Source organism: Neodiprion fabricii, chromosome 1 (assembly GCF_021155785.1).
Source record: "Neodiprion fabricii isolate iyNeoFabr1 chromosome 1, iyNeoFabr1.1, whole genome shotgun sequence".
Classification (NCBI taxonomy): Eukaryota; Metazoa; Arthropoda; class Insecta; order Hymenoptera; family Diprionidae; genus Neodiprion; species Neodiprion fabricii.
Genome location: NC_060239.1, coordinates 12,326,958 through 12,352,379, shown reverse-complemented (window position 1 = coordinate 12,352,379; position 25,422 = coordinate 12,326,958). Strand labels below are relative to the sequence as shown.

At 36.2% G+C, this 25,422-nt stretch overlaps 1 protein-coding gene across 15 annotated transcripts in view; it reads left to right on the top strand.

Moving 5' to 3' along the window:
- The window catches only part of LOC124179953 (multidrug resistance protein homolog 49), a 96,918-nt gene extending 74,715 nt beyond the window's left edge, over positions 1 to 22,203 (top strand). For 13 of the 15 annotated variants that reach the window (XM_046564927.1, XM_046564848.1, XM_046564894.1 and 10 more), the window contains 8 exons: positions 1,624 to 2,461; positions 5,030 to 5,233; positions 10,726 to 11,077; positions 11,173 to 11,400; positions 11,508 to 12,457; positions 13,282 to 13,683; positions 14,602 to 14,748; positions 17,136 to 17,952. In XM_046564927.1, the coding sequence (XP_046420883.1) occupies positions 1,624 to 2,461; positions 5,030 to 5,233; positions 10,726 to 11,077; positions 11,173 to 11,400; positions 11,508 to 12,457; positions 13,282 to 13,683; positions 14,602 to 14,748; positions 17,136 to 17,339 (3,325 nt within the window). In that variant the 3' untranslated portion in view covers positions 17,340 to 17,952. Of the gene's footprint in view, positions 1 to 1,483; positions 1,561 to 1,623; positions 2,462 to 5,029; positions 5,234 to 10,725; positions 11,078 to 11,172; positions 11,401 to 11,507; positions 12,458 to 13,281; positions 13,684 to 14,601; positions 14,749 to 17,135; positions 17,953 to 18,880 lie in introns of those variants that run through there. The other 2 variants (XR_006870180.1, XM_046564963.1) reach the window with 2 other exon arrangements.
- Positions 22,204 to 25,422: the final 3,219 nt, after the last annotated feature.

The following is a 25,422-nucleotide window of genomic DNA, read 5'->3' as shown; positions in this document are numbered from 1 at the left end:
CATAGTTGATCATGTTTACCAACCACACTAACATTAGGTAAAAACACATCGCGCCAAGCGTAGTCAATTATTACTAATCTACTGGAAAATTTCACTCATTCATCTCAAATATTACCACGATTAACACCACGTAGTTTTTGTCACTCGGATTTTTTTTCAGGGAACTTCCTACTCAATATCTTCAATTCAGTATTGTCTTTTTTTGATTAAAATAATTATCGGTGCATTGTTAGAAAATGAAATATTTAACGATACCAATGTGATAGGAACGTATTTTAGTGGGTTTGTGTAGAGAATGTTCTTCTGAATAAAGTGGGGTAATTGGGGAGTGAAATGTAATACGAATCTACTACGCTTCGTACCATTTTAAATCGTTTGAAATAAAAATCGATATCCAATCGTTCACTTAAAATTTTAATATTCCATCTCTCTGTAATCAAAATAAACGAAAAAAATTGTTGTAGGTTAGGAGTTATAATATTTTGATAAAAACTCAATACCTGCAACTGTTTTGTGATTATATTAACAAAAAAAAAATAAAAATGTAGAGTCTTGATTATCAATAGATATTCATGATTTTCGAATCCGATAACTTTCTCACCCCCCGCTGGGTAAGGAAAGTGATTGTAATCATCCTGAAAATAAAAAGTTAAGTTTTTGTTAGAATTTTCCGATGCATGGATATGTCTGTGTGTGTGTGTGTGATTTAAATAATTTCTACCCGACGATATTTTGAGAACGAATGAAACAGATTTGAGTGATTTTCGTCTCAATCGACGGGCTTTTTCTTAACTTAGAACCGAATAGATTTTGGATGTGATTGGTCCATTAGTTTTTTAATGTAGTGATTTTATTGCCAAACGACGCAGGTGTTCGCAGCGTACAATTGAGTGAATTTTGGAATTTCAATAGCTGAGTGGTTTTCAAAGTATTCAAATAATGTAAAATCGAAAAAAAAAATAAAGAAATAACATGAGATATCATTACATAATGTTTTATGAGCTTTAAACATATACCAGTGAAAAGTTCTAAGTCAGACACAAAAATCAGAATGTAAGAGGCTACTCAGAATAAAGAAAAGGATAGAAATTACAGAAATTGTACGTTACATTCATTATGATTGACTTTTTCCCATGTCTCCTGAAGAAATTACAAAATGTCATGAAATCAGTTAATGCGACTGAAGCATGATTTTCGTACGGTTCTGAGTCCTCTGTCTAGAGAATGGGTGATATAATAAAAATTTATGATGTGGATTACTTTGTTTATGTATAAAAAATAATAATTAATAATGATAATAATAATAATAATAAGAAGAAGAAGAAGAAGAAAATTCAATTTTCGGCAATACATCACAAAGATTAAAAGTTCATGAGTTTCAAAATGGATATACTACTTCATAACCACTCTATCATTGTCAATAATTCAGTTTAAATTTAAGCCAGCTGTTGAAAAGAACAAGAGTGTTGATTTTTCTTTTCAGTAACGGTGAAAACACCGAATTCACACCTGAAAAATGAGAAGCTTGATCTGTGTGTGGACTTGAGATTCTCATTAACTGTAAGGACAGCAAGAAATCATGGATACCCTAATAAATAATCAAGCCTTTATATCTCTTTCCAGAGATCTTGACAAGATGAAAGACGGGATTGGCGAGAAACTTGGTATCTTTACATACTTGATGGTCTCCTTCATCTCCTCAATAATCATCTCTTTCATTTACGGTTGGAAGCTGACACTGGTGGTCCTTAGTTGTGCACCGATAATTGTTATAGCAACGGCGATCGTAGCTAAGGTTCAGAGTTCGTTGACGGCTCAGGAGTTGGCTGCTTATGGGCAGGCGGGTAACGTGGCTGAAGAGGTGCTTGGGGCGATAAGAACGGTCGTGGCCTTCGGTGGTGAAAAAAAGGAAGTAAGTCGCTACGCGGAGAAGTTGGTTCCAGCTGACAGAACGGGTACGCGACGTGGAATGTGGTCCGGAGTAGGTGGAGGTGTCATGTGGTTCATCATCTACTTGAGCTATGCTTTAGCTTTCTGGTATGGCGTTCAATTGATTTTGGAAGATCGACCGAATGAAAAAAAGGACTACACACCAGCCGTACTCGTCATCGTATTTTTCGGCGTGTTAGCCGGTGCTCAAAATATGGGACTAACTTCACCTCATCTCGAAGCATTCGCTGTGGCCAGAGGATCGGCTGCTGCCGTATTTACAGTCTTAGACCGTGTGCCGATTATCGATAGCTTGAGTCCCAACGGTCAGAAGCTCAAGGGTGTCAATGGCGATATAGAATTCAAGGACGTGCACTTCAAGTATCCTGCGAGGAAAGATGTGAAAGTACTCCAGGGCTTGAATTTGAAAATTAATCACGGTGAAACAGTCGCGTTAGTTGGAGGTTCTGGATGCGGCAAGTCAACGTGCCTTCAGCTGATTCAAAGGCTGTATGATCCTCACCAGGGTGAGGTGCGTACTATTTGATTTCGCTTGTTATTTTCTCAGAATAGTATATTGTGTAGCAAGGAGGCAAGTTAGGTCTTTTCGGGCCGAGCGTAAGTTTGAAATACGAGTTGTAGGCGAGGGGTTAATCATTCCTGAAATCTGGTATACACTTTTCCCTGAATCTTGTGAAGTCTCTTGAAATGTTTGAAATTTTCTGAAATCCTTACAATTCTCTTGAAAGCACTCTTGAGATCATTCGAAATCTGTTGGAGTCTCTTGAAATATTACGAAATCCTCTTAAATGCTCAAAATCTTTTGTAATTTTTTAAATCTTCTGGAATATCCTAGACTCATTGGAAATCTCTTGAAATAACTTGCAATCCTTGAAGATCCTTAGAAATCTCCTGAAATCGTCTGAAATCATTCAAAATCTTTTGTAATCCTTTGAAATCATATGAAATCTTCGAAATATTTCAGATCATCTGAAGTCTCTTGTAATATTTTAAAATCATCTGAATCTCCTCAAATATTTTTAAAACTTCTGAAATTTTTTGTAATCTTTCGAAATCACTTGAATTCCCTGAAATCTTTTCAAACCTTTATAATCTTGAAATCAGGTGTACATTAAATCCATGAGTGATTAACCGCTCGGTCGTGATGTGAGCCGAAGACGAATATTGCAAATACACAAGGCAAAAAGACCGTTGCCTCTTTGTTGCGCATGATTCGTTACATAACAAGAGTGTGTTACGCATTTTTTGACGAAGCACGAAATTGAGGTTAGGATCGCGTAATGTCAGATTTGTTCGCTACAGCGCATGCGCGCAGTGCAGAAGGGATCACTTTTAACTTCTAAGACTCAAAATTGGTCTTTTCGGTACTTTGCGCATGCGCATTCGCAGACTTACTTGACCATCGTAGAAACGGGTACTTTGTATACGGAAAACACGCATGAAAAACGTGTAAGACATGCTCGCGTTGTATAAAGGAATTTCCAACACGGAATAATAGAACTATATTAGAGGAAGAAAATCACAGGACTGCTACTTTATGGAAAACCGCTTCGTACTCGTACATCCAATATTTGTTGGCATTTCATCAAGTAGACAACAATTCTCCGATGTAACTCATTTTCAAATTATTGTAAACATCATATGCACCTAAATAAATAATTTCAAAAACAACGCATGTGCCGTAGGTTTTCGAGATTTTTCTCAATGTTTCATTAGCTGACGAAAATATTCTAATGAAAATATGTAACTGATTACGACAATAGCGGAGCTATGTGATTAGTCGATAAATTGTTAACTTTCAATAATTGTTTCGTTAGTTGATCGGTTGTTCAAAATTTTGTCGAATCAATTTTCCGAATGATCGTCTTCTCGATTAATCGATTGATCGGCTCGTTCCATTAATCGTTTCTTCGTTCAATCGATCGATTGAAACCTCGAGTTAATTACTAAGCCATCGCAAAATGCAAAAAAAAAAAAAAAAAAAAAAAACATGAGTGGAAATAAGAATTATCTAATCGAGATCGGTGTTTTCTTCAATACTGTTCTAATAATTGATACCGGTTGAAGAACAATGCTTATTTCCTATTCCTATTCCTATTTTTCTATTTTCTGATAGGCTTCAGTCGTAGTAATTTTACGGTATAAATATGAGGTAAATTTTTCTCAGGAACTTACTTAATGTCATTGGGAGTCCAGACTCTGGTGTAACTTTACGAAAATAAATAATTGAATAACATAATTTTTCTAAAAAAGACCGTTTGCAATTGATCTACACTGCAGGAAAGGATTGTTTTATTGTCAGCCAAACAAAAATTTTGTGCTGATGATAAAGAAAAAATATTTTATTGTTTCAAGTAAATTTCACTTGATTTAACTGAATCTCTGATTGTTTTGAAGAACGTACATTATTTAGTTGATCTCATCATCCATGCTTTTCTTATGTTGGAAAAAAACGTTCGAAGCAACAACAATATTTTTTCGCGTCAACGGTTCGTTGTTTCTAATGTATTAAGAATCTTTGGATTTTATCGTTATCTTTTGCATTATATTGATGAAAATCGTGATAACTTCATTTTTTTTAGCAATAATTGATTACAGTTTGTCGTTAATCTCATTGAGACCAATTTTCATATGAATAATCTTATCTTGATACTGCACAGCGCAGTTCCCAGCAAAAAAAAAGAAACTGATAACTTGGTAGGTGCTATTTATTACGAGTATTCTTTGTAAAAAAAGAAAAAAAGTTGCACGAATGATAAAAGTTACTGTGGTCGTTAGGATAAGCTGCCATCTTTGAATTGAATAATCAATTCATCGGCTGAGAGCAAAAAAAAACCCCATCTCAGAATTTCGATCGAAAGCGTCGTATGTACTCGCAGATCACTTTGGTCGAACGATGTTGTTCAGCGAAATTCTGAGATGGAGTTTTCACAAGCGAATTGAACTCATGCGGACAACCATACGATCCCATCATATTTTATTGAAATAAATGTTAAGATATTCCAGTAAAAATTGGTGGAATAATCCTCGTTCGCATGAATAGTACTGAATAAAAGCTTCAACTTTTTTACCAACGCAGGTGCATCTCGACGGGGTTGACATCTCAAAGTTGAACGTACAGTGGCTCCGCTCACATATTGGTGTTGTAGGTCAAGAGCCGGTGTTATTTGACACTACTATTCGCGAGAACATACGCTATGGAAACGAAAACGTAACTGAAGAGGAAATGATAAAGGCAGCAAAAGAAGCGAACGCACACGATTTTATCAGCAAACTTCCAGAGGTTAGTGAAAGCTTAGTCATTTTCTATAAATCACCGATACTTCTGCTGTACGATACTATAATCAATATGTCGAAGACTTTCTGCTATCAAATTGCATTTTCTAACACAAATAATTATTGTACTTTTCATACTGGAATTTTTCCTAGAAGGCTCATTTCTCGGTTCCAGCGAGATCTATAACACTTATTGAACTGCGATTAACTGTAGTTTACAGCATGCAATGTGTCAAGGTTTACCATACATTGTAGTATAATGGTTCCATGCTTTTCAATGAAGTGAAACATAAAGTCATACGATCCATGATAGATTCAAATCATTTTTCTCATACATGCAGCCAATTGTTGGTGGTAAATAATAAATATATACCGATTTCTCACTCAACTCATCGATATGGGTAAATGTATGGTACTCATGCCGATCACGATAGGGGTTTAAGTTTAAAAAGCAGGGCTTATCGCCGTCGGAGTTCTCTTCACACAAAGAGCATCGGTAATCAAACCTGTTGACCATGGTGTAAATATTATTCACAAAGATTATTTGAATAGATTGGTTGGACTTTCAAGTGGGGCGGGGTTGAAATCCCGAATTCAAAAGATTCTGAAAGCGCCGCATTCCGAATTTTTCGGTAGCGAAACTGAAAGTAAAGAAATCAAATTTTGACGAAATATCAACGTTTCGAATGGTCCGAAACCTGACGCTCAAAGTTTAGAAAGGGCAAAATATCGAAAGAACAAAAGGCCAAAAGGGCCTAACTCGGAAAAGTCAAAGTTCCGAAAATGCGAAAATGAGAAAATTTTTAAATCTGAACGTTCGAAATTCCGAATGATCGACGATTTTTAGTTTCTTTAAATTTTTGGTTCGGTGGAATTTTGCCACTTTGATCTTTGTGTTCAATCTTGGTCATTCTGATTTTCGGGTTTTCCTCTTTTTACACCCACTCGTTGAGTAAACTATGCTGCGCGAGGATATTTCAAATTTTGGAATTTTACTCTATCGAAATTTAATTTTTCTATATTTTGCTCTATCGGAATTGTACTTTTCGGAACTTTGAGCCACCGGTTTCCCAGCCGTTCAAAACTTTGTTGTTTCGTGAAAGCTTGATTTCTTTACTTTAACTTTCACCACCAAATGGTACGGAATTAGGCGCTTTCAAATTCCTAACTTCAAACCCGCCCCATTCGACTGGACTGATTGTAAGTCAAGGAAATGACGTTGTATTTATCGTTTCTTGAATAATTGTCGGGATATTTGTCAATCCACAGTATCTGGATTTATACAAGCATTGATAAAGATACTTTAGTAACGAATGATGGCGTGTTGATACGTGTAGTTCGCGTAGATCATTTTAAAATTTATGAAAAATATCAAGATCGTACATTATTTTATTCCCTTGTAGTTCTGGCATCAAGCGGATATCTGAGGATGAGTCCGCCGTAGATTTCGTCGTTTATAGAAAGGCCTAGAAGTGATACCGCGCAGCATTCTCGATGTCTACGTAGTGCCAAAATGGCTCATGCCCGATTAACGTGCCAACAATATTGCAAAATTAGTTTAACTCAAATTGAAAGGTGTGGCGCAACATCAATTAGCAATATTTTTTCTCAGAATGCCTTAAGCCTTTAATTCACGTTGGGACGCTCGACGTCCCACCTTTTTTTTTCAGCTTTTTATTTATTAAACTGCTTTTTCGATAAAAACTGCAAAATTTTGTTGATTCTACATGGTCCCCAAAATATTTCCGAGTCTTAAAAAGAATATAAAATTGATTTATTTATTCATTGCAAAAATAGGACACGTAAAAAAATGATCGAAATTCTTACTTTTTCACAAACTAAAGCATTTTCTGCTAATCTAACAAAAAAATCTGAATGCCAATTGTCACTCAAACTTAATAGTCACCAAAAAATTTTGTCTTCTTGTTGATTTTGTTTTCCCGCCATATTAGATTTACCATTTTGAATTTTCGATTTTCCAGTTCAGATTTGAAAATTTCAAGTGAATCCCATGTAAGGTTAATTGTATGCACGAAAGGGTTAACCGAGAAGAGTGTAATCACCTGGACGATAAAAAAACCTCCATTCCATCGCTAATAGCACAGTTCAGTTCGTTACTTCTTCGAAAACTTGCTGCACGTTTCTTTTTCGAACTAAATAGTACATGGCGATATTTTTTTTTTTTATGTTTTCCAATATACGGACACTGCCGATGCTGTCTACAAGTTATTGAAGACAGACTCCATGAAAAATATAAAACAATTTATAGACTACTATGGCCGCCGGCGATTCCCATTCAAATTCTCGAAACCCCATAACGAGCGCTAAATCCCACGGAAGACTGACACACTCCTCAATCTTATTAAACTTCGTTAACTCCTACGCAATTACAAGCGCAGAGAACAAAAGAACATATTTTTCATGATAATTCTCTATGCGAATTCTTCATATCATTTCTAAAAAGTATTTACCATTGAGTTACTTTCCTATCTCCTGAGAATTTCCAATTATAACAAGAAAAAGAAAAATAAGTTGTAGAGTGTACAGAAAGTTGGGTAGATTCCGACCCTTTCGATATCCCTAGAAATTTTTCGACAGACTCTTTTTTGTTTGCTGCTCGGCCTGAGGCGCAAACGGTGCACATCCAAAACCGGGGGTGAAAAAATTTCTAGGGATATCAAAAGGGTTGGAATCTATCCAGCTTTCTGTACATCTAATGCGATAACTATTGTGCAAAAAATGTTTTCCCGTAGGATCCACAGCAATCGGACTAAAATGTAAGACTCATAAGACAGTAACGAGAATTTATCACATTTACTGCAGATTTTTTCACAATTGCTTCAGATTCTTGTGCGAAATACCGTTGGCGAAATGGTAACCATTTAATTGTTTTGCGTGTAGAAAAGTGGATATCTTAAGAATAAATTGAGAGTATCACAGTAAAATTATAGAAGTAATATTTATAAATATAAAATTTTCATGGGTCTGCCAGGTAGGGCACATTTGTATTTTGGTTTGTTTGATACGTAATTTTTCCGTCTCTATTATCTACTTCAGCTAAGGCGATTGGTGACTTCGAATACTTTGCATAAGCACTTTAAATAAACCTAAAAGAAAGTTCATCACCAACGAGAAGTCGTGTAAGATATTCTGTGTAAATTGAATAAAAATCATCATATTTCATCATATAAATTCATGCCACATCTTTGACAGATTAGCCGTGATTTGTCTCTAAAATTTAATTCCATCAGTCTATATAGCCTCTGGAAATCAAGATATACTCGATAACTGTTAAAAATCTTACACTCTTACCATTTTCTAAATACAAGTAAGTCGAGTTTGAAATGTTTCACGCATGAATAAATGTCAGCAAGTTCCAGAAAACAAGAAAGTAGTGAAACATTTTTCCAAGTTCTAAACAATCTTTTTTCGTCGTGACTTTGTTCCGCGATGACAAATCTGATATCAGGCCCAAGAATAACGATAGTATCGTTATTTTCGAAATGGCAATATTTGCTCGTAGGTATGAAAGTTATAAGCTGTGAATTCACGATGCGCATTTTAGCAGTTGTGAATCCCCTTTACGCACTCTCAGCAAATAAATGAGAGTTATTTATACAGTTACTTTGCGAAACGATCATTGGCCAATCGTCTGAGAATGCCAAGGATTTGTTTCACTTGAATATTAAATTTGACCGTGTCATTCGTCGGCTGTCACATGACCTAAGCTCTAAACGATACGGAATTTGACGATTCGGAAGTTATTACGTTGACATTTCTCATGCAGCAGAGAGGCATGACATCGGTGCATTTGTATTTTGGAAACAGATACGTCCAGATAATTGTTGCGAATTTGTTCACATACTCGATCAATGTTTGCCATTACATACGAAGTGATTCAATCAAATTACCAATAAGCATATTAATAGAACTTATTTCATAGTCTTTAGTTTGAGTTGTGGCGTCATGATGCATATTATGTACGTTAGTCGTTTAGGATGCTATTGACGTCATTCATACGTAAGCGAGAAAAGAAGCTGCGATTAATGAATGAACACCCGAAAGCATCAGACTGCAGACTGCAAGCGAGCCAACTTTAGTGTATGATTTGGGTCATGCTTGGCCTTTGGCTACAGCTGGTGGAAATTCACTCACGGATATTGAGGCAATCACAAGTACCGATGGCCAATGTTACGTTGGTAAAATAGTGCTTATATCTGACACGTTAACGAGATCTGTATACGTAATACACGCGTTAATGAAAATTTAAAAAAATCATTTCTATCGTATGATTTCAAATTTTCTGCGTACGTATGAGGTCTATTTTATACACGAAAATGAGCGACACGAAGATATAAAAGCCGTTTCATGAACAAAAACATCATTGAAATCTAATGCCTGGTATTTAATCGAATCTTCTGAAATTAGGACAAACCCTTGAAAGCTTCGATATCCTTTAAGTTCTGGTGAAATCGTTATAAGTACGTTAGAAACTTCTAAGGTCTTCCAAAATCCTAAGGAATAACACGTTAAAATTTTGTAAATATTTTAATGTCATAATATTCGTGGAATTGCGTAGTGTCATTGGATATTTGGAAAATTTTTGATATTTGTTTGAATCTCTTGGAAGGCTGACGAAATTTTTTGAAATCATCCGAACGTACCTCACACCGTCGTAAAATTTTTGCAATCTTACTATTTTATGGAAGCTGGCGAATAACCTCACAATTGTGAAGGTTTCGGAGCGTGAGGTTCGATTACTATTGAATTTAAGACTATAGTGAATTCATTAAAATGTGAATGCCAATTTTATCACAAACTAAAATTATTACAAGGGCAAGGCATGAGTTAAATAATTTTGAAGTTAGGAACCAACTACTTTCTGAAATGAGAAATTATGGTTGATTCATAAAATTGCGGGCATTTCTTTTTTAGCAAGTGGAATTATTATACGTCAGTGAATTATTATAGTTGAGGAGAATTTCTTCAGTTTTCTACAAGATGCCTTAATCAGTCAAGATCTTCTAAAATCACTGTCAATTTGCATAGTCCGGAATATGTGAACAGTAGTTCACCCTTACTTGCCACCATGTGATATAGACCACCCAAGTTCGTTTTTCCCTAAATTTAATTAAATGAAAAAAAAATCGCATATTTTCGTAAAGATAGCTATTTATTTTTTTAAATTTCTGTCGCATTTTTTTTTTTTTTGTATACTTAAATTCAATTTTTCACTAAAGCAACTACATGATCCTTTAAAATAAACTTTCAATGTGTTCTAATAAAAAATTCAAGTGAAAATGTTCCACAGTTTATTTTTTATAACAATTTTTGTCGCTCGGATGTGAAGCAGTCTGGAAAGTAGGTAATTCTAGAGAAGTGTGGAAAGTAAGGGTTAAAATGATATAAATTGCCGTAAATTATGATTCAGATCGTAAAAATGATTGATTGTCTGATGATAATACGTAAAGTGAATGGTTTTCCTTCTGTTTGCCGTAGGGTTATGACAGTCCAGTTGGCGAAAGAGGCTCGCAGCTATCAGGTGGTCAAAAACAAAGAATAGCTATTGCTCGTGCTTTGGTACGTAGACCAGCTATTTTATTACTAGACGAGGCTACGTCAGCACTGGATCTCCATAGCGAGGCCACAGTTCAGAGAGCCTTAGACGCTGCATCGAAGGGTAGAACAACAGTAATAGTGACACACAGGCTGTCGACCATCACAAATGCCGATAGGATCGTTTTTATCAAAGACGGAAAGGTTGCCGAAATGGGAACTCATGAGGAGTTGATTGCACTTGGAAATCACTATCATGCTCTGGTCTCTGCGGACTCCAACGCGGCAGCCAAAGGTACATTATCGAATCCTCGATATTATTGTATGCAAACACGACCATCATAGACTGGTATCTTTGATTTTGTAAATCCTTCCAAAATCCATTTATAGCTAAAGCAACTGCTGCTGCTGCAAAAACTGTTACCGCAGCCAAACCAAAGCCCAAACCACCGCTCAAGAAGCAATTTTCTACCCTTTCGATGCACTCTCATCGTCTTTCGTTAGCTGCTGCTTCTGAAGGCTCCGAAGAAGAACTCGAAGAACATGAGAAACCCTATGAAGCTCCAGTAATGCGAATCTTTGGTTTGAACAAGCCCGAATGGCCGTTCAATATAGTCGGTAATTAGCAAGCTAGCTTTCCTTTCCGAATACCTTGAAACTGATATTCTTGGCTTGTTTCTATGCTCGAATGAAACGGATCTACTACATTTTGTTTATTTCTCCAGGCTGTCTCGCCGCTGCTACAGTAGGAGCATCTTTTCCAGCATTTGCGGTTCTTTTCGGTGAAGTCTACTACGTTTTGGGATTACAGGATCCACAAGAAGTCCGCAACGAAACAATTAATTTTTCCATACTCTTCATTATCGTCGGTGTCATAACAGGCATAGGCACATTTCTGCAAATGTACATGTTTGGTCTAGCTGGAGTTCGCATGACAACAAGAATCCGAAAGATAACCTTCGAAGCGATGTTGAAGCAAGAAATGGGATGGTTTGACGAAGACAAAAACAGCGTTGGTGCATTATGCGCCAGATTGTCATCAGATGCAGGTGCGGTGCAAGGTGCGACTGGGACTCGAATCGGTGCAATTCTCCAAGCACTTTCAACTCTCGTCCTCGGTATCGGTGTGTCGATGTATTACACTTGGAAAATGACTCTGGTTTCTGTGGTGTCTATTCCATTGGTACTGGGCGCAGTTTTCTTCGAGGCGAGAATCATGAGTGGCCAGGGGTTACAGGAGAAGAAAAAGATGGAAGGAGCAACACGAATTGCTGTTGAAGCAATCGGTAATATCCGCACCGTTGCAAGTCTGGGAAAAGAGAAGGCCTTCTTGGATCGCTATTGTGTAGAATTAGCGCACGTCGCCAAAGCTACGAGAATACGTAACCGACTTAGGGGTCTAGTATTTTCCTGCGGTCAAACAACACCCTACTTTGGCTATGCACTTAGTTTATATTATGGCGGGTACCTAGTGGCCAGAGAAAATCTCGATTATCAGAATGTAATCAAGGTATCCGAAGCATTGATCTTTGGCTCTTGGATGTTGGGACAAGCACTTGCCTTCGCCCCTAACTTCAATACCGCTAAAATTTCCGCTGGACGCATATTCAGATTACTCGATCGCGTACCCGAAATCACGACGCCTGCGGATCTCGAAGGGAAGGACACTGATTGGGTAAGTTGAAGTGTTTATTATCCTCAATTCTCGACATATTCGTAGACTTGCCCTTTATCGGGGTGGTTTCATTACAGGCTGCATGGTCTGTTTATGATGTGAAGTACGTTTTTACAATCGAGATTTAGAATTTTATAGCAGAATAATTTCATTTTGCACTTATTTACGAAAAGAAAACGGCAAACAGGCGGATAGTTTATCAAACTAGATGGTCCGTTCACTACTCTTAGAGATGATTGAGGAATTGGTCACTGAGAAATCAGTGAGTGGGGTTTGAAAATACGATAAAGATTGCAAGAAACGGCGAGAGAAACGGTGTACAAGATGGCGAGAGGTAGTAAGAGACGGTAAAAAAGCTCGTCTTGCAATACGACGATATCTCAGTAAACAGCTCCTCGGGGATAAGTACAAGTACCAGTTAGTGAGCATCAAACATTAGATCGAGGTGGTTTATTTTTCTACCTAGCCATGAGTCCCTAACAATTCCATACTATCAATGCGATCGAATTTTTGGCAACGTTCATTTAGATGTGATAATAACGCTTTCTTTTCAACTAGTGAAGTAAGAATATTGAAAGTCTCATCACTGTGAAAAAAAAGTTGATCGTGGTGATAATGATTGCACAAGATCTGATACGCATTGAAACTTCCATGCTATGCACGCTGGGGATTCACTGACAATGAGTAATGATTTATTAATGTCTCTGTAATATATTCGTATTCGTAATCACAAATCGCATTCAATATCTTAAACACTGTACATATCTTCCTTACCATTAGCAATCACATACGTTACTATATGTTCGTTTGCTTTGTGATTCCAGAAAGCAGACGGTCTGATTCAATTCTCTAAAGTTGAATTTCATTATCCAACTCGTACGGAGTCTCAGATTCTGCGAGGTCTCAATCTCGTTGTCAAACCAGGTCAAATGGTTGCGCTAGTTGGTCAAAGTGGTTGCGGAAAATCAACTTGCATTCAACTGCTTCAACGCTTGTACGATCCACTGTCGGGAACTGTGACAATGGACCGCCGTGACATATCATCAGTCTCTTTATCAGCCCTGCGATCTCAGCTTGGTGTTGTAGGTCAGGAACCAGTACTCTTTGACAGAACTATTGCTGAAAATATAGCGTATGGTGATAACAGTCGCACACCATCCATGGATGAGGTCATTGAAGCGGCAAAAAAGTCGAACATCCATAGCTTTGTCAGCTCTTTACCGTTGGTAAGTATGACGGATGTGTATAATATAATATTTAATATGGAGCGCGCAAAGACTCAATAATTATTCACGTAAATAACGCGGTCAAAAACGTGTATATTTTTTTCTCATTTTGGAAAGATTTCGACTAACGTGGAAAGACGGAATGACAGACCCATTTAGAAATCGTAAACAGCGGACGATCATTTTACATCGTGATCAGTATAATGTGCCTTAAAATCATCGGTGAGATTGCTACGAACTATTGTTGGAACAAAGAGTTCAGAAACACGTAACTTCGTAATTTGATAATTTTGTTAAAAAAACAGGGTAGAGTAAAAGTTATAAAACTTTTCAAAAGCTTAAAGTTTTATTCACCATTACCGTACATATTAGCGAAACAAAGTGAAATTTACCAATATATAAAGTACCAGTTGCATAGTTGCAAAGATCAATCGAATCCTTTAGACTGTGTTTCGTTGCGTGAAATTAGAAGAATTGGACTCTGTTAATGCGTCTCTGTGAAAATAGATTCGCAGCTTCCATGCGTTACAAAAGAAAAAAATAATTGATATACACAATTAAACGAAAAATGTTCTGCATGCGAATAATCATGGCGTCATTTGGGTGTCTAGCCAGAGTCAAAGAAGATAGAGCCTCACACGATTATTAAGTCACAACTTTCGGCCCACCACTTTAGAACTTCATAGATTTGCTTAATACACATTGATAGATCAGAAAAAAAATTTTTTTAAATCGAAGGGACATATTATTTAAAAAATTCATGCTCACGGGGTGTTAGATATAAACTTTGGACAACAGGTATTCGATTTTCTATTGTTTTAACGATATCCGTGAGATGCCTCTTTTAATTTGTGAGCTGTGCGAATAAGTTATACAAAAAATGATGGGATGAAAATGGATCTGCGTTTTCATTTATAGGGTTACGAGACTAGACTTGGAACCAAGGGAACTCAGCTTTCCGGAGGTCAGAAACAAAGAATAGCTATTGCCCGTGCCCTCGTAAGGAACCCTAGAATTCTACTCCTGGACGAAGCCACGTCTGCACTCGACACCCAAAGTGAAAAGGTTGGTACAACGCACTCGATACATACATGTATATATTATGTAAGGGGTACTCTGTTTCAATTATCTCAGATAAATATCCCAGAAACGAAAAGAGATACAAGAAAAGTTTCGTACAAAATCCGGAGACTGTTAAGGGCAAATTTGATGCTGATATAAGTTGACTTGCGAATTGTGCTATTTGCGAAATTCTGGAATTAACGTCTGATTTTAGGTAGGAAACACGTATTTTGGATATGGCAGAGGATCGCGAGGTTAAGGACAAATTCAAAAATTCAAAAAACGAAGAAAACAACATTTTGTTGAAATATTTTTGTAACTTTTTCTTCATCCAGCTGTTTCTTTCACCTTAGCTCCTGCGCGTATTCATTATCGAATTTGAAACGATGTACAATAATTTTCATAGTAAATTTTAGTTTGCATCATAAATCATGATTAAAAACCTTTCAGCGAGGATGAAGGACAATGAATAAGTGCGGAAACTGAGTTGATGAAAAACAAACCGAAAAAAAATTTACAAACAAATTTTTCCATTACATTTTTGATGATTTTCTGTCATCTCGCTATAGGCTGTGCATATCCAAATTACGTGATCCTTGTTAAAAATCATATGCTACTTGCAATGTTTAAAAAATTGCACAATCCAGAAGTCAACCCGTATCAGCATTATTTTTCTCCTGTGAAACTCGTCGAGTTGGGTACGAAACTTCTTATTGTATGTTTTTTCTTTCGCGACGCATTTGCCTAAAGCAATCAAAACCTGCTAAGGAAACTGCTTTTCCACGCGCCATTTTATCTAAGGTATGCCTCAGAATGAAATATGTAAGGGAATATGTACACATAAACATACACCTACCGTATTGATGCTGCTACATACGAATATACTTAGTCCTATACAATAGTTTCAAATGGTAACCAGTACGATATACTTGGGATCAGTGATTCTGAGACGGCTCTTTTCTCGAACTAATCGGTTACGTTGGCAATAAAGAATCAAGCTGCGGAGCTTCGTATTTTTATTATAGCTGCAGTGGCCGGACGGTGTTGGTCATTATTGACGTTTTTAATGCTGCAGCACTTTTGATTTAAATATTAAAAAAAATTACGCGAACAATTCGTAACGACCAAGATTATCAACGCGTATAATATGTCAATGATTTTTTTTTTTCAATATCAATTCCCGACTGCATACTGCTTTGCTATGTAACTTATTCTCGTATCACGATGTGCTGTAAATAGTTTAAAATATTCAAGTCCTGGGCATGGATTTACTCAACGTTTAGTTCACCGTCATTTGTTTGAATCATGGTTGATTATCTTAAGATTTATATTCTCACGAACATTCTACACCTATAAATCTAAATATTTATCATCATTCTTGATTTAAGCAAAACTACTCACAAAGATAAAAATTATTTGCATGGACAATATTTTTTCAATCATAATTGTAATTTTGTCAGTCAGATATCCGTCTTCTCCGTAAAGGACCATAAAAAAACTGACCGCGAATTGTTGCTTTTCACAAACCACTCAAATACATTTTTATTTAACGCATAAATAAAGAAATGGCATGAATTCTAAGAAATCGTGAAATATGAAATATGAAATATACTTAAATATGATATGACAAGGTCCAAAAGTGCAACTGACAGTAATCGAGTTGGAACACTATTTCCTTAGTGGAAAAAAAAAAAAATATAAAAACCCTAAATTATAGCTATAATAGCAAAATTACCGATGACCTTGATGATAAGTTTGGCAATCAAAAAATCGCATCGGTCGGCCAATTTTCATGAACTAAGGCTCATTTTGTTCGTAAATGAATTCTCTAAAAATTTACGAAATAAGATTTCGTATAACGTTGGAGTTTTTCATTAAGGTAGAAGTTTACTATTTATTACTTGCAATGGTTTCACTCATCATGTTTTTTCGATCCGAAAACCGAAAAGCCAAATAGAAAATATGACACTGCAGATTTTTCGAGAATTGATTTACTATCAAAATGAATCCTAGTTTATTAAAATCGTTGAAACAATGCAATTTCTTCGTTGTAGGAAAGATTCAATGCTGCAATCTCTTCATTCATCAATAATTATGCTACTGTACCTGAAGCTTATGGTTTTTAAACGTTTTTCATAGTAAGGAAATATTGTTTCAAGTAAATTTAACTCGATGAACTTCACTTGCACTTTCGTACCTTCCTTGCATGATATTTCCATCCTCGCACCTCTTTGACCGTACTGTACGTTTTGGTGAATCCATAAACCCGATCATAATGCATTACTCACGATCAAGGGGCTCGATGAAGAAAACAAATCCTTGAAACTTTCTGAGCTTTATATTACTGTTAGTCCGCTGAACTCAAAAACGGTCGTTCTCTCGTTTTCCAGATTGTACAAGCTGCTCTGGACAAAGCAATGGAAGGCCGGACATGCATCACCATCGCTCATCGACTCGCTACTATTCAAAATGCAGACGTAATTTGCGTTTTGGAAAAGGGAACTGTCGCTGAAATGGGAACCCACGAAGATCTGATCGCGGCAGATGGCCTTTACGCCCACTTACACGCTCTTCAAGAAGCCGCGCTAGAGTAGAACTTGTGACTTTTCCCTTAAATCTCAACCCTCGACCCGTCACCTTCAACCGTCAACCTTGCGCCTTCTCTCTATGCCGCAAACGTTCATCGCACATACATATTTCTGCAGTACAATAATCGGCTGAAACGCTTTGTACAATGGCAGAATAACAAATATAAAGTAAGCGCCCAGAAAGAAGAAGTGCCGAGCTGAAGGTGAGTTTTAACTGGTGTTCAATTTGTTTGAGTAAACGATCAACCTACTTATTTTTAAAGGAATATCACTGTCATTATTTTTGTTTAAAATGTTACAATTCTTCGTACCAACGACACTACACTGATTTCCAAATGAATTAATTTTATAATCCGTCAAGATTATTAATGTAGTCTCAATCATCGTAGCCATTAAATATACCGGAAAATTCCGTGAATTTCGCTGCTCAACGCCGGCAGATAGGCAACTGAAATTACATTTTGTATTCTTAAGTATGAGCAATTCTCATTCAAGATAAAACTATTAAAATGAAAACAAATTTTAAGTCACTTTTTTCAACATGAAACTATAATTCAGAACGTTTTTTTTTTTTTGCGTATACTGGTTTGACTAATCATGTATTGTAAATTTCGAAGAACTAAAAAAAAAAAAAACATTTTCATCCTTGATTCAATATGGCAGGAATTTTTCTCGATTTATTATCAATGTTTTAATATGCATCCGCTGAAACGAAACTGACTGTTGCATACCGAGTTTACAAATATGTGAAATAAATTCATTTTCAACAATTTCAATTCTAATTATCTGCGGTGAATTAGAAGAATGTTTACAAAAAAGTCAAAAATTTGTATGAATTTGATTTTTTTTTTTTGATACTTTCGACCTTTTTTTCATTTTTTATTCAAGTACGATGTCGATTATTACAATTTGAACCGTTCAGATAAAAATTTATGTAATATATTTTGGTAATTTTTTCCATAGAACGAGTCATCTTTAATTAAAATAATGTCATAAGTTGACAAGTGATAATTCTATAAAATTTTTGATAAGTAAGTGGTCAACCCAGCAAGTGCAAAAACAAAAATAGTTTGGAATGTAGTCGTAGGTTGAAAAACTTACTCGAAAAAAATATCAGCTTTCGACGTGAGCGAGAATTAACCATTATTCTAGATGTAGTTTCGATCGCCTAGTGACTGGTGTTGAGTAGTCGCATTCACGGAATTTTTCCGGTATACACTCTATAATAAATTATCCCCAAGAGAAAAGTCTTACTGAGAGAATTTTGTCATATTCATATAGGGTAGGAATATTTTACATATGCACGATAACCTTGTGAGTCTTCGGCGTCTATTAATCAAAGCTTCGATTTTCATTTCCCCATGTATTCGTTCATGCACATTCATATTAGATATAAAATATGCATTACCCACACTCTAGCATATCTTTCAACTACTTTGAATTGTCATGCTTCCTCGCCATTAGTCGTTTCAACATCAAACCTTCATTGTCACTATGGTGCTAAATTGCTCGGAACGAAATTTCTTACCAAATACTTGATTTTCCAGCAATTGGGATATTACGCACTTCAACCGTTCTGGGGTTTGGCAACCTTTCAAACTTAAAGGCACAATTCTGAATTGAATAATATAAATTGATTTTTCGTTTGATTATATCATAGTAATATTATTCAACGATAAATATACAACTAGTATAGCTGTGAGAGTTATAGATACAGATTCCTATTACCGACACACTTACCAACATTTGACCCAGATTCAAACCCTTCTCTGCGATGACGTCACCGCGGGGAAGGGTTCGAGTCTGGGTAAGATGTCGGTAATTGTGTCGGTAGGAGGAATCTGTGTCCAGACCTCTCAGATATACTACTTATGCATGTAATGTGTGTGATGACTAGGCTATTATTTTTATATCCGTAAAAGTTGAATCACGTAATGTTTGTCCATGGGTTCGGCACATAAAACATTGTTTCACTAACACCTACCAAGTCCTAATTGATTTAGATTGAATTTCACTGTCTGTACTTATGAGAGAGGAAGATCTTTTCACATATTTTATTATTGTCGAGATCTTCGGACAAACTCATTGATTATGAATTATTTATAAACCGACATATGTACTTATACTTGTGTGTAGACGTACTGCTCAAATTGTTTGTATTCAAGACTGTTTCTTGAGAGAAGGATTTATTCGAATGAAAAATATGACAAAAGCTTTGAGAATCTTTTGTCAAAACATTTTTTACTAAAGAGTTGAAGGAGTAGAATATGCTTATTTCTAAATTGTCAGGGATGAGAAACGGTTATTTATAAATTCTAATTTCATTTTACAATTAGTTCACAATTTCTGTAGAATTGCGGCACTTGATTATTACACAACTAGGCTTTCCGAGAAAAATTTAAGCCTTTACCTAATCAAGCTATGTAAAATACGTATTATTTATGCCAGTGAAAACTGTTGCCATTTAATCACTTTTTTCTCAAACCATTACGCAAAGAATAGGTGTATAAGTAGAAATAAAAAATGTGACCAAAAATTATAATAAAATTTTAGAGTGACAGCTGGTTGTGACGGTTGTGGCACGGATTCGCGTCGGATGAATGACTCGAGTATTTTCGAATTGGCTCTTTTTGATGAAATAATATTTCATAAGATAGTTAACAATAAGACTTGCTCAGAACAGTACGAAAGTTTGTTTTATGAAAATCTGTTACACTTGGCAACAGATTATACATCACTGGAGTGTGGCTCACCCTTTTTTTGCCATCATGGTTTCCACTTACTTTCCTATTTCTTATCATCATGTAGTTGGTTTGTGGTTCGCGCAATCAGCACAAGTGCCTTTTCCTCGATCCTACTGTAGTGTGAAGCCTTACGAAAAGAGTAACGATAATCAGTAAGAAATTTCGATACTTTATGCTAGTTGAAAATCTTTGTAAATTTACGGTAGGGTTGAAGTGTGTGACCAGGAGTACCTACAGGTTAATTGATTTATCATATGAAGTGGGTGATGTTAATCAATGAGTAGAGTGAAAAGCTTTTCAAGCCAGTTCTTAATACGATCTTTCCATTCGATACGCAGTACTTAAATATGAATCAATTCGAAAAACGTATACCGCAGTGCTTTATTGAAACGACAATACGTAATCAAGATTAAGATATATATGACTGTAGTAGCAGTGAGGGCTAAAAAGCGGTGCTTGTTATCGCTAATGACTAAATGATACTTAAGAGTACTTGTGTAAAATATGCAAAGTATATTGTGAAATGTAGAAGAAAAATGAATAAATAACGAAGGCAATTCGAGATCGAATTGCTCTCTGTAAAGTTAACCCTAGTCGCTTACGCGGGTCCAATTGACTCCAGAACCGACTTTAACGTACAGTTTTAAATTCAGCGTGATTGAATCATGTTTGTTTGTGCAGGTAAAATGAAGAATGATTGAAAAATATTTCGGACCTTAGAGACCCCATGTATGTATTGCATATTGTTTTACTTTTTTTGCTTTAAGAATTTTTTCCCATATCCTCGATCATCTTTTGCTAAAACTAAGATTGAAGTCTGTTTCTGAATTGTTAAATTTTGTCTCAAAATTTTGTTCAAGTCGTAACGTAATGTTGTGTACAGTGATAACGTTCCAAGGTTGGCTGGGGTCTAGGTGACCCATGTAAGTAACGTGAAAGTTTCCGTAGGTGTAGGTGACTAGGGTTAAGTAATCTTCATCGTTCGGGAAGTTCATTCAGTGAGTACGTAAGAATGAAAGAAACCGTTTACTGTTTTTTAGGCCTGATCTGGTTATGGTATTTACATTATTAAATTCTTATCAATATTTATATTCGCAAAGATGGTAACAAACTTGAGGGCTGGAAGTTCTCTGTTGCACAACACTCATATTTTTTGCTTAAAGATATCACAATTCACTCAACAACATAGAAACTTAATTTTACTTATTGTAGACAAAACGCAAGTGATTGTTGTGAATGTACCTACAGTGATACTAGCAGTATATGACGGTAATATAGTATTCCTTTTTGCTATAAAAAATCATATATTCTGTTATAATTATACATATATACATATATATGCATATATATTCACTTGAAATGAGAAGCATGAATAAATGATTATAAGCAAACAGACCGTTGCAGTTTAATTCAATTTAATTTTTACTTTTCGATCAAATTTTCCGCACCTCGTCTCAATCCATGATGGAGTTAAGTGTACCTGAGAACTTTAACAATACATGAATAGCAAATTCCAAGATTTTGAGATAAAAATTTGATGTAAGCGGGAATCCGTTACATGTGAGTACGATGTACGTCGGCATTATTGTTCTCCTAATAATACGAGTAATTAAAGTATTCAATTTCATACTCACTGGTCCAATTCTAATTGAAAGAATGGAACAAAATATTTGAGGCTTTCTTCGAGCTGTTTTTTAACCAATAATCTGTGAGAATACTTTGAGCAAACTTTGCAAGCTCTTCTTCTTATACCGGAAGAAGAAAGTGGGACGGATTTATTAAACCATGACTAGGTACACGATATCAGGCTTAGGTCTAGAGGTACTCATATGTGTCTAACTATACTAGCTAACTGCCTGAATCTACTGTATGTTATGGGACATGGATTTACACATAGAATATAATTCACGTTTCAACAAGTATATACAGAAAATCTGCAGAGGTACAGCTAAAAGGTTTAGTTGCTTCCACGTAGCATTTGCTGACGTGAGAATCCACCGAATACACATCAAATGATGGAAGAATTGTAAAAGACATCCATTCTAAAAATGTATGTCTTAGATGACACGTAACTACACTTCTATGTATACCCTATGTAAGTTATGAATTTATTAAACATGACGATATTATTGGTTGGGAATTTTTTAATTATCGAGTAATGTTTCAGCTGCTCGTGATAAATTATAATATCACAGTAAGCAGCACTGAAAGATAATTAGATACTAAGCAACGCTGCCTCTAGGCACACGAAATAGCATTATTCGAAGATATTTTTCAATCAAGTTCATGAATTATATGCTAAAATGTTATTTTAATGAAGAATTTTCAATCAAACATAAACATCACGTTGAAAAAATCGATAAGTGTTCTACCAACACGATTGAAAAACATACACATATACTAAGGTATCTATCGTATGAAAAATTGAATTAACAATAAGCCTATTTGTCCGCCTATTATCGCAAAATACTTATTGTTAGCGCTGCGTTGAAATGTTGAATACCGTACATGATGGCGAAATGCCAGGAGAAGCAGCAGTGTCGCAGGAATGTTTTATTACCAGCAGAGGATGTGATGTAGCAGTTCGTGGTAAGTTTCGGGAATTCAAACTAGCTCGAGTCCAGGCGAGATGTATAGGGCGAGACACGCTGACACCAAGCAAAGCTTACGCTGGTAGCGAGATAAGATTTTTCCCGTACAGGCTGCATAACTTCAGTCGTTTCGCAGTCAAACTATTAACTAATTAAGATAACCAAATAATATTCCTAGAAATTTCTCGATAAATCTATGATTTGATTTAATTGATGATTAAATTTACGATTTGAATATATATAACGATATACAATCAATAGTGGATCTGAAAACTGTTACCAAGCAGTAAATCCATGAGAATAATTACGTGAAGTCAGTTACGGATAGTTTTGAATCTGATTAGGGCCAGAAGTTCTGTGAAACATGTAACTTTCTTCAGTCTTATCCCACTTTATACTTAACTATTAAAGATGACGGGACTCTTAGAATTTTCTAGAGATTCCAGTGCCTGGAGATGTAAAGCACTTTTCTCTCGAGCCGGAAAACAACTACGGCGAATTGACTGCTTCAAAATATATGGTATTTAGATGTACAGTCAATTGCAAAAATTTAGAAGCAAATACGAATTAGCTGATAATGCATGTATAGTGTGTTTCCATAAATTTTCGGAACCTTCTTCAAAGACTGCTGGCCTAATGGGGCTCTCCGTAATGGAAAATGGACGAGGTGAATTCGTCGTCAAGCGACTCCCTCTGTGTCGCGCAACTCAAGTCGATAAACCGTCGCTATGTAAAATCGAAAAGAAATAATATTACCGTAACATGTACCTAGATGGATAATGCAGTATCGGATAGTATTATGACCATAAAATGACTGTTTACACCAAACTTATCCTTTTCTATCCAGTGGCGTAGCTAGGGGGACAAGGGCCCTGGTGCATAGGGAAAGAATCGGGCCCTTTTCCTCCCCTCTTTCCGCGTAGTTTGAACTTATATTGGCCTTCAAAATTATTGATAAGAATAAGAATAGGAAACAGTGAGTTGAACTTATCCCTAGTAGGCTAAATCCATACGTCGTCTCTATTAGAATCTCCATGTGTTTAATAGAAGAAAAGGGGAATAAATAAACAACGACGCACATGACAATATAGAATATTTGTTATACAGATGAGATTAATTAAGGGAAAAAACGATTTTTAACAGAATTCGCCGCCCAATTTATAATCTCTTACGCACTTTAATTTTTGCGAATTCGTCTATAATTTCACTCAAATCCAAGTTTGATGCCGCCTCATTTTCTATTGCAATTAACGATAAATGTCGGAGGCAATCTTGTCGAATGCTGTTTCTTAAATAATTTTTTATAATCTTCAGTTTACTGAAAGATCTTTCTGCTGCCCGGAAGTAACGGGAATTGTATGAAACAGAAGCATCGCTGTATACACTTCCGTAAGGTCACATTCGAACACGCCAAATTCCGTTATAATTTACTTTGCAAAGCTGGCGAATAGACCACGTCTTCATCAATTGAGGGAGGATCAGATGATAAACATTAACAAATTGGAGCTAAAAATTGGGTCCAATTATATCGCAATATTTCTTCTGAAACTGATCAGATTTCTGGAGTAAAATCGTTTCATTCCAGCTAAGCAAATTTTTTGGCATCAGGAAGTCGAACGATTTACAAACTGCACTCATACCAATAAAACGCGCATCTAACTGATTTATTATTAGGTCGAGTACATTGTTGAAAATAGTTACTCTAAAGACTTCCTGGTTTTCAAATCGCTGATCAAAAGCCAATTCATCGAAATGCTTTTTAGTTTTTCTCCGTCAAAGCTGAGGTTAGAGGGCCCCCTGAGCTCCAGGGCCCTGGTGCACTGCACCACCTGACCCTATGATAGCTACGCCACTGTTTCTATCCCATGTCAGCGCGCGTCTTCTACCCCGTCTGATACCCGGAATCTCCACCGCTACCAGCAAGCCGCTGGCAATTTTATGAGCGATTGTCGTGAAACGCGAAAGATGGCGCTGATTATTGGACGAAAGCGATAAATAACCGGGAATCGAGGCTCGTACGCTCAGTCTGATCGAGTTTACGGTAACGATAACATCGCCGCGGATCATCTTAGGTATTCTCATACTCCCATCCTCTCAGTTGAGTCTCTGTTCCTCTCCTCTTCAATTAAAAACAGTGGGTTCTCGCCAGTCAATCAAACCTCCGTAGAATCACGCCTTCAGGCATCTGAATCTCACGGCAGCCTTCCTCATGCGAAAAAAAACCATTGATCGTGCACTCACACCTCATACACTCTTGACACGACACTATTACTAGATAATACGGGGTTTTTATGTCTCAGCGACTTTTCCCCTACGAGCCAATAAATTGCAATAATTTTCTTGGCTCAATCGAGTGTTTTGATTACTTATATCCATATCTCATCCTCCAATCCTCGTTTTTTTTACTATAGAATCACGGAAGCCTTCCACGTTGGAAACTTTTCCGACTCTACAATGACCACCGATTTAAATTTTCGTGAATCGCTGTATAGACGCCGTATGTCCTCCACAACTGTGCAAATTCAATTGAGGCAATTCGCTTCAGCCAAATTGAGCAACGTTATTTTAACTTTATCTCAATCACATCGGCAGAAATAATGTTATATGAATACGTGTACAACTAGGTAGGTATACACGATTGACTGTTAGAAACCAGTTCGTGATAAAAACATTAATAAAATAGTCGAAGGAGTTACAATAAAGGGACGAAATTATATAGTGGTACTCGTATGTAATTTGTGCAGGTACTTATAA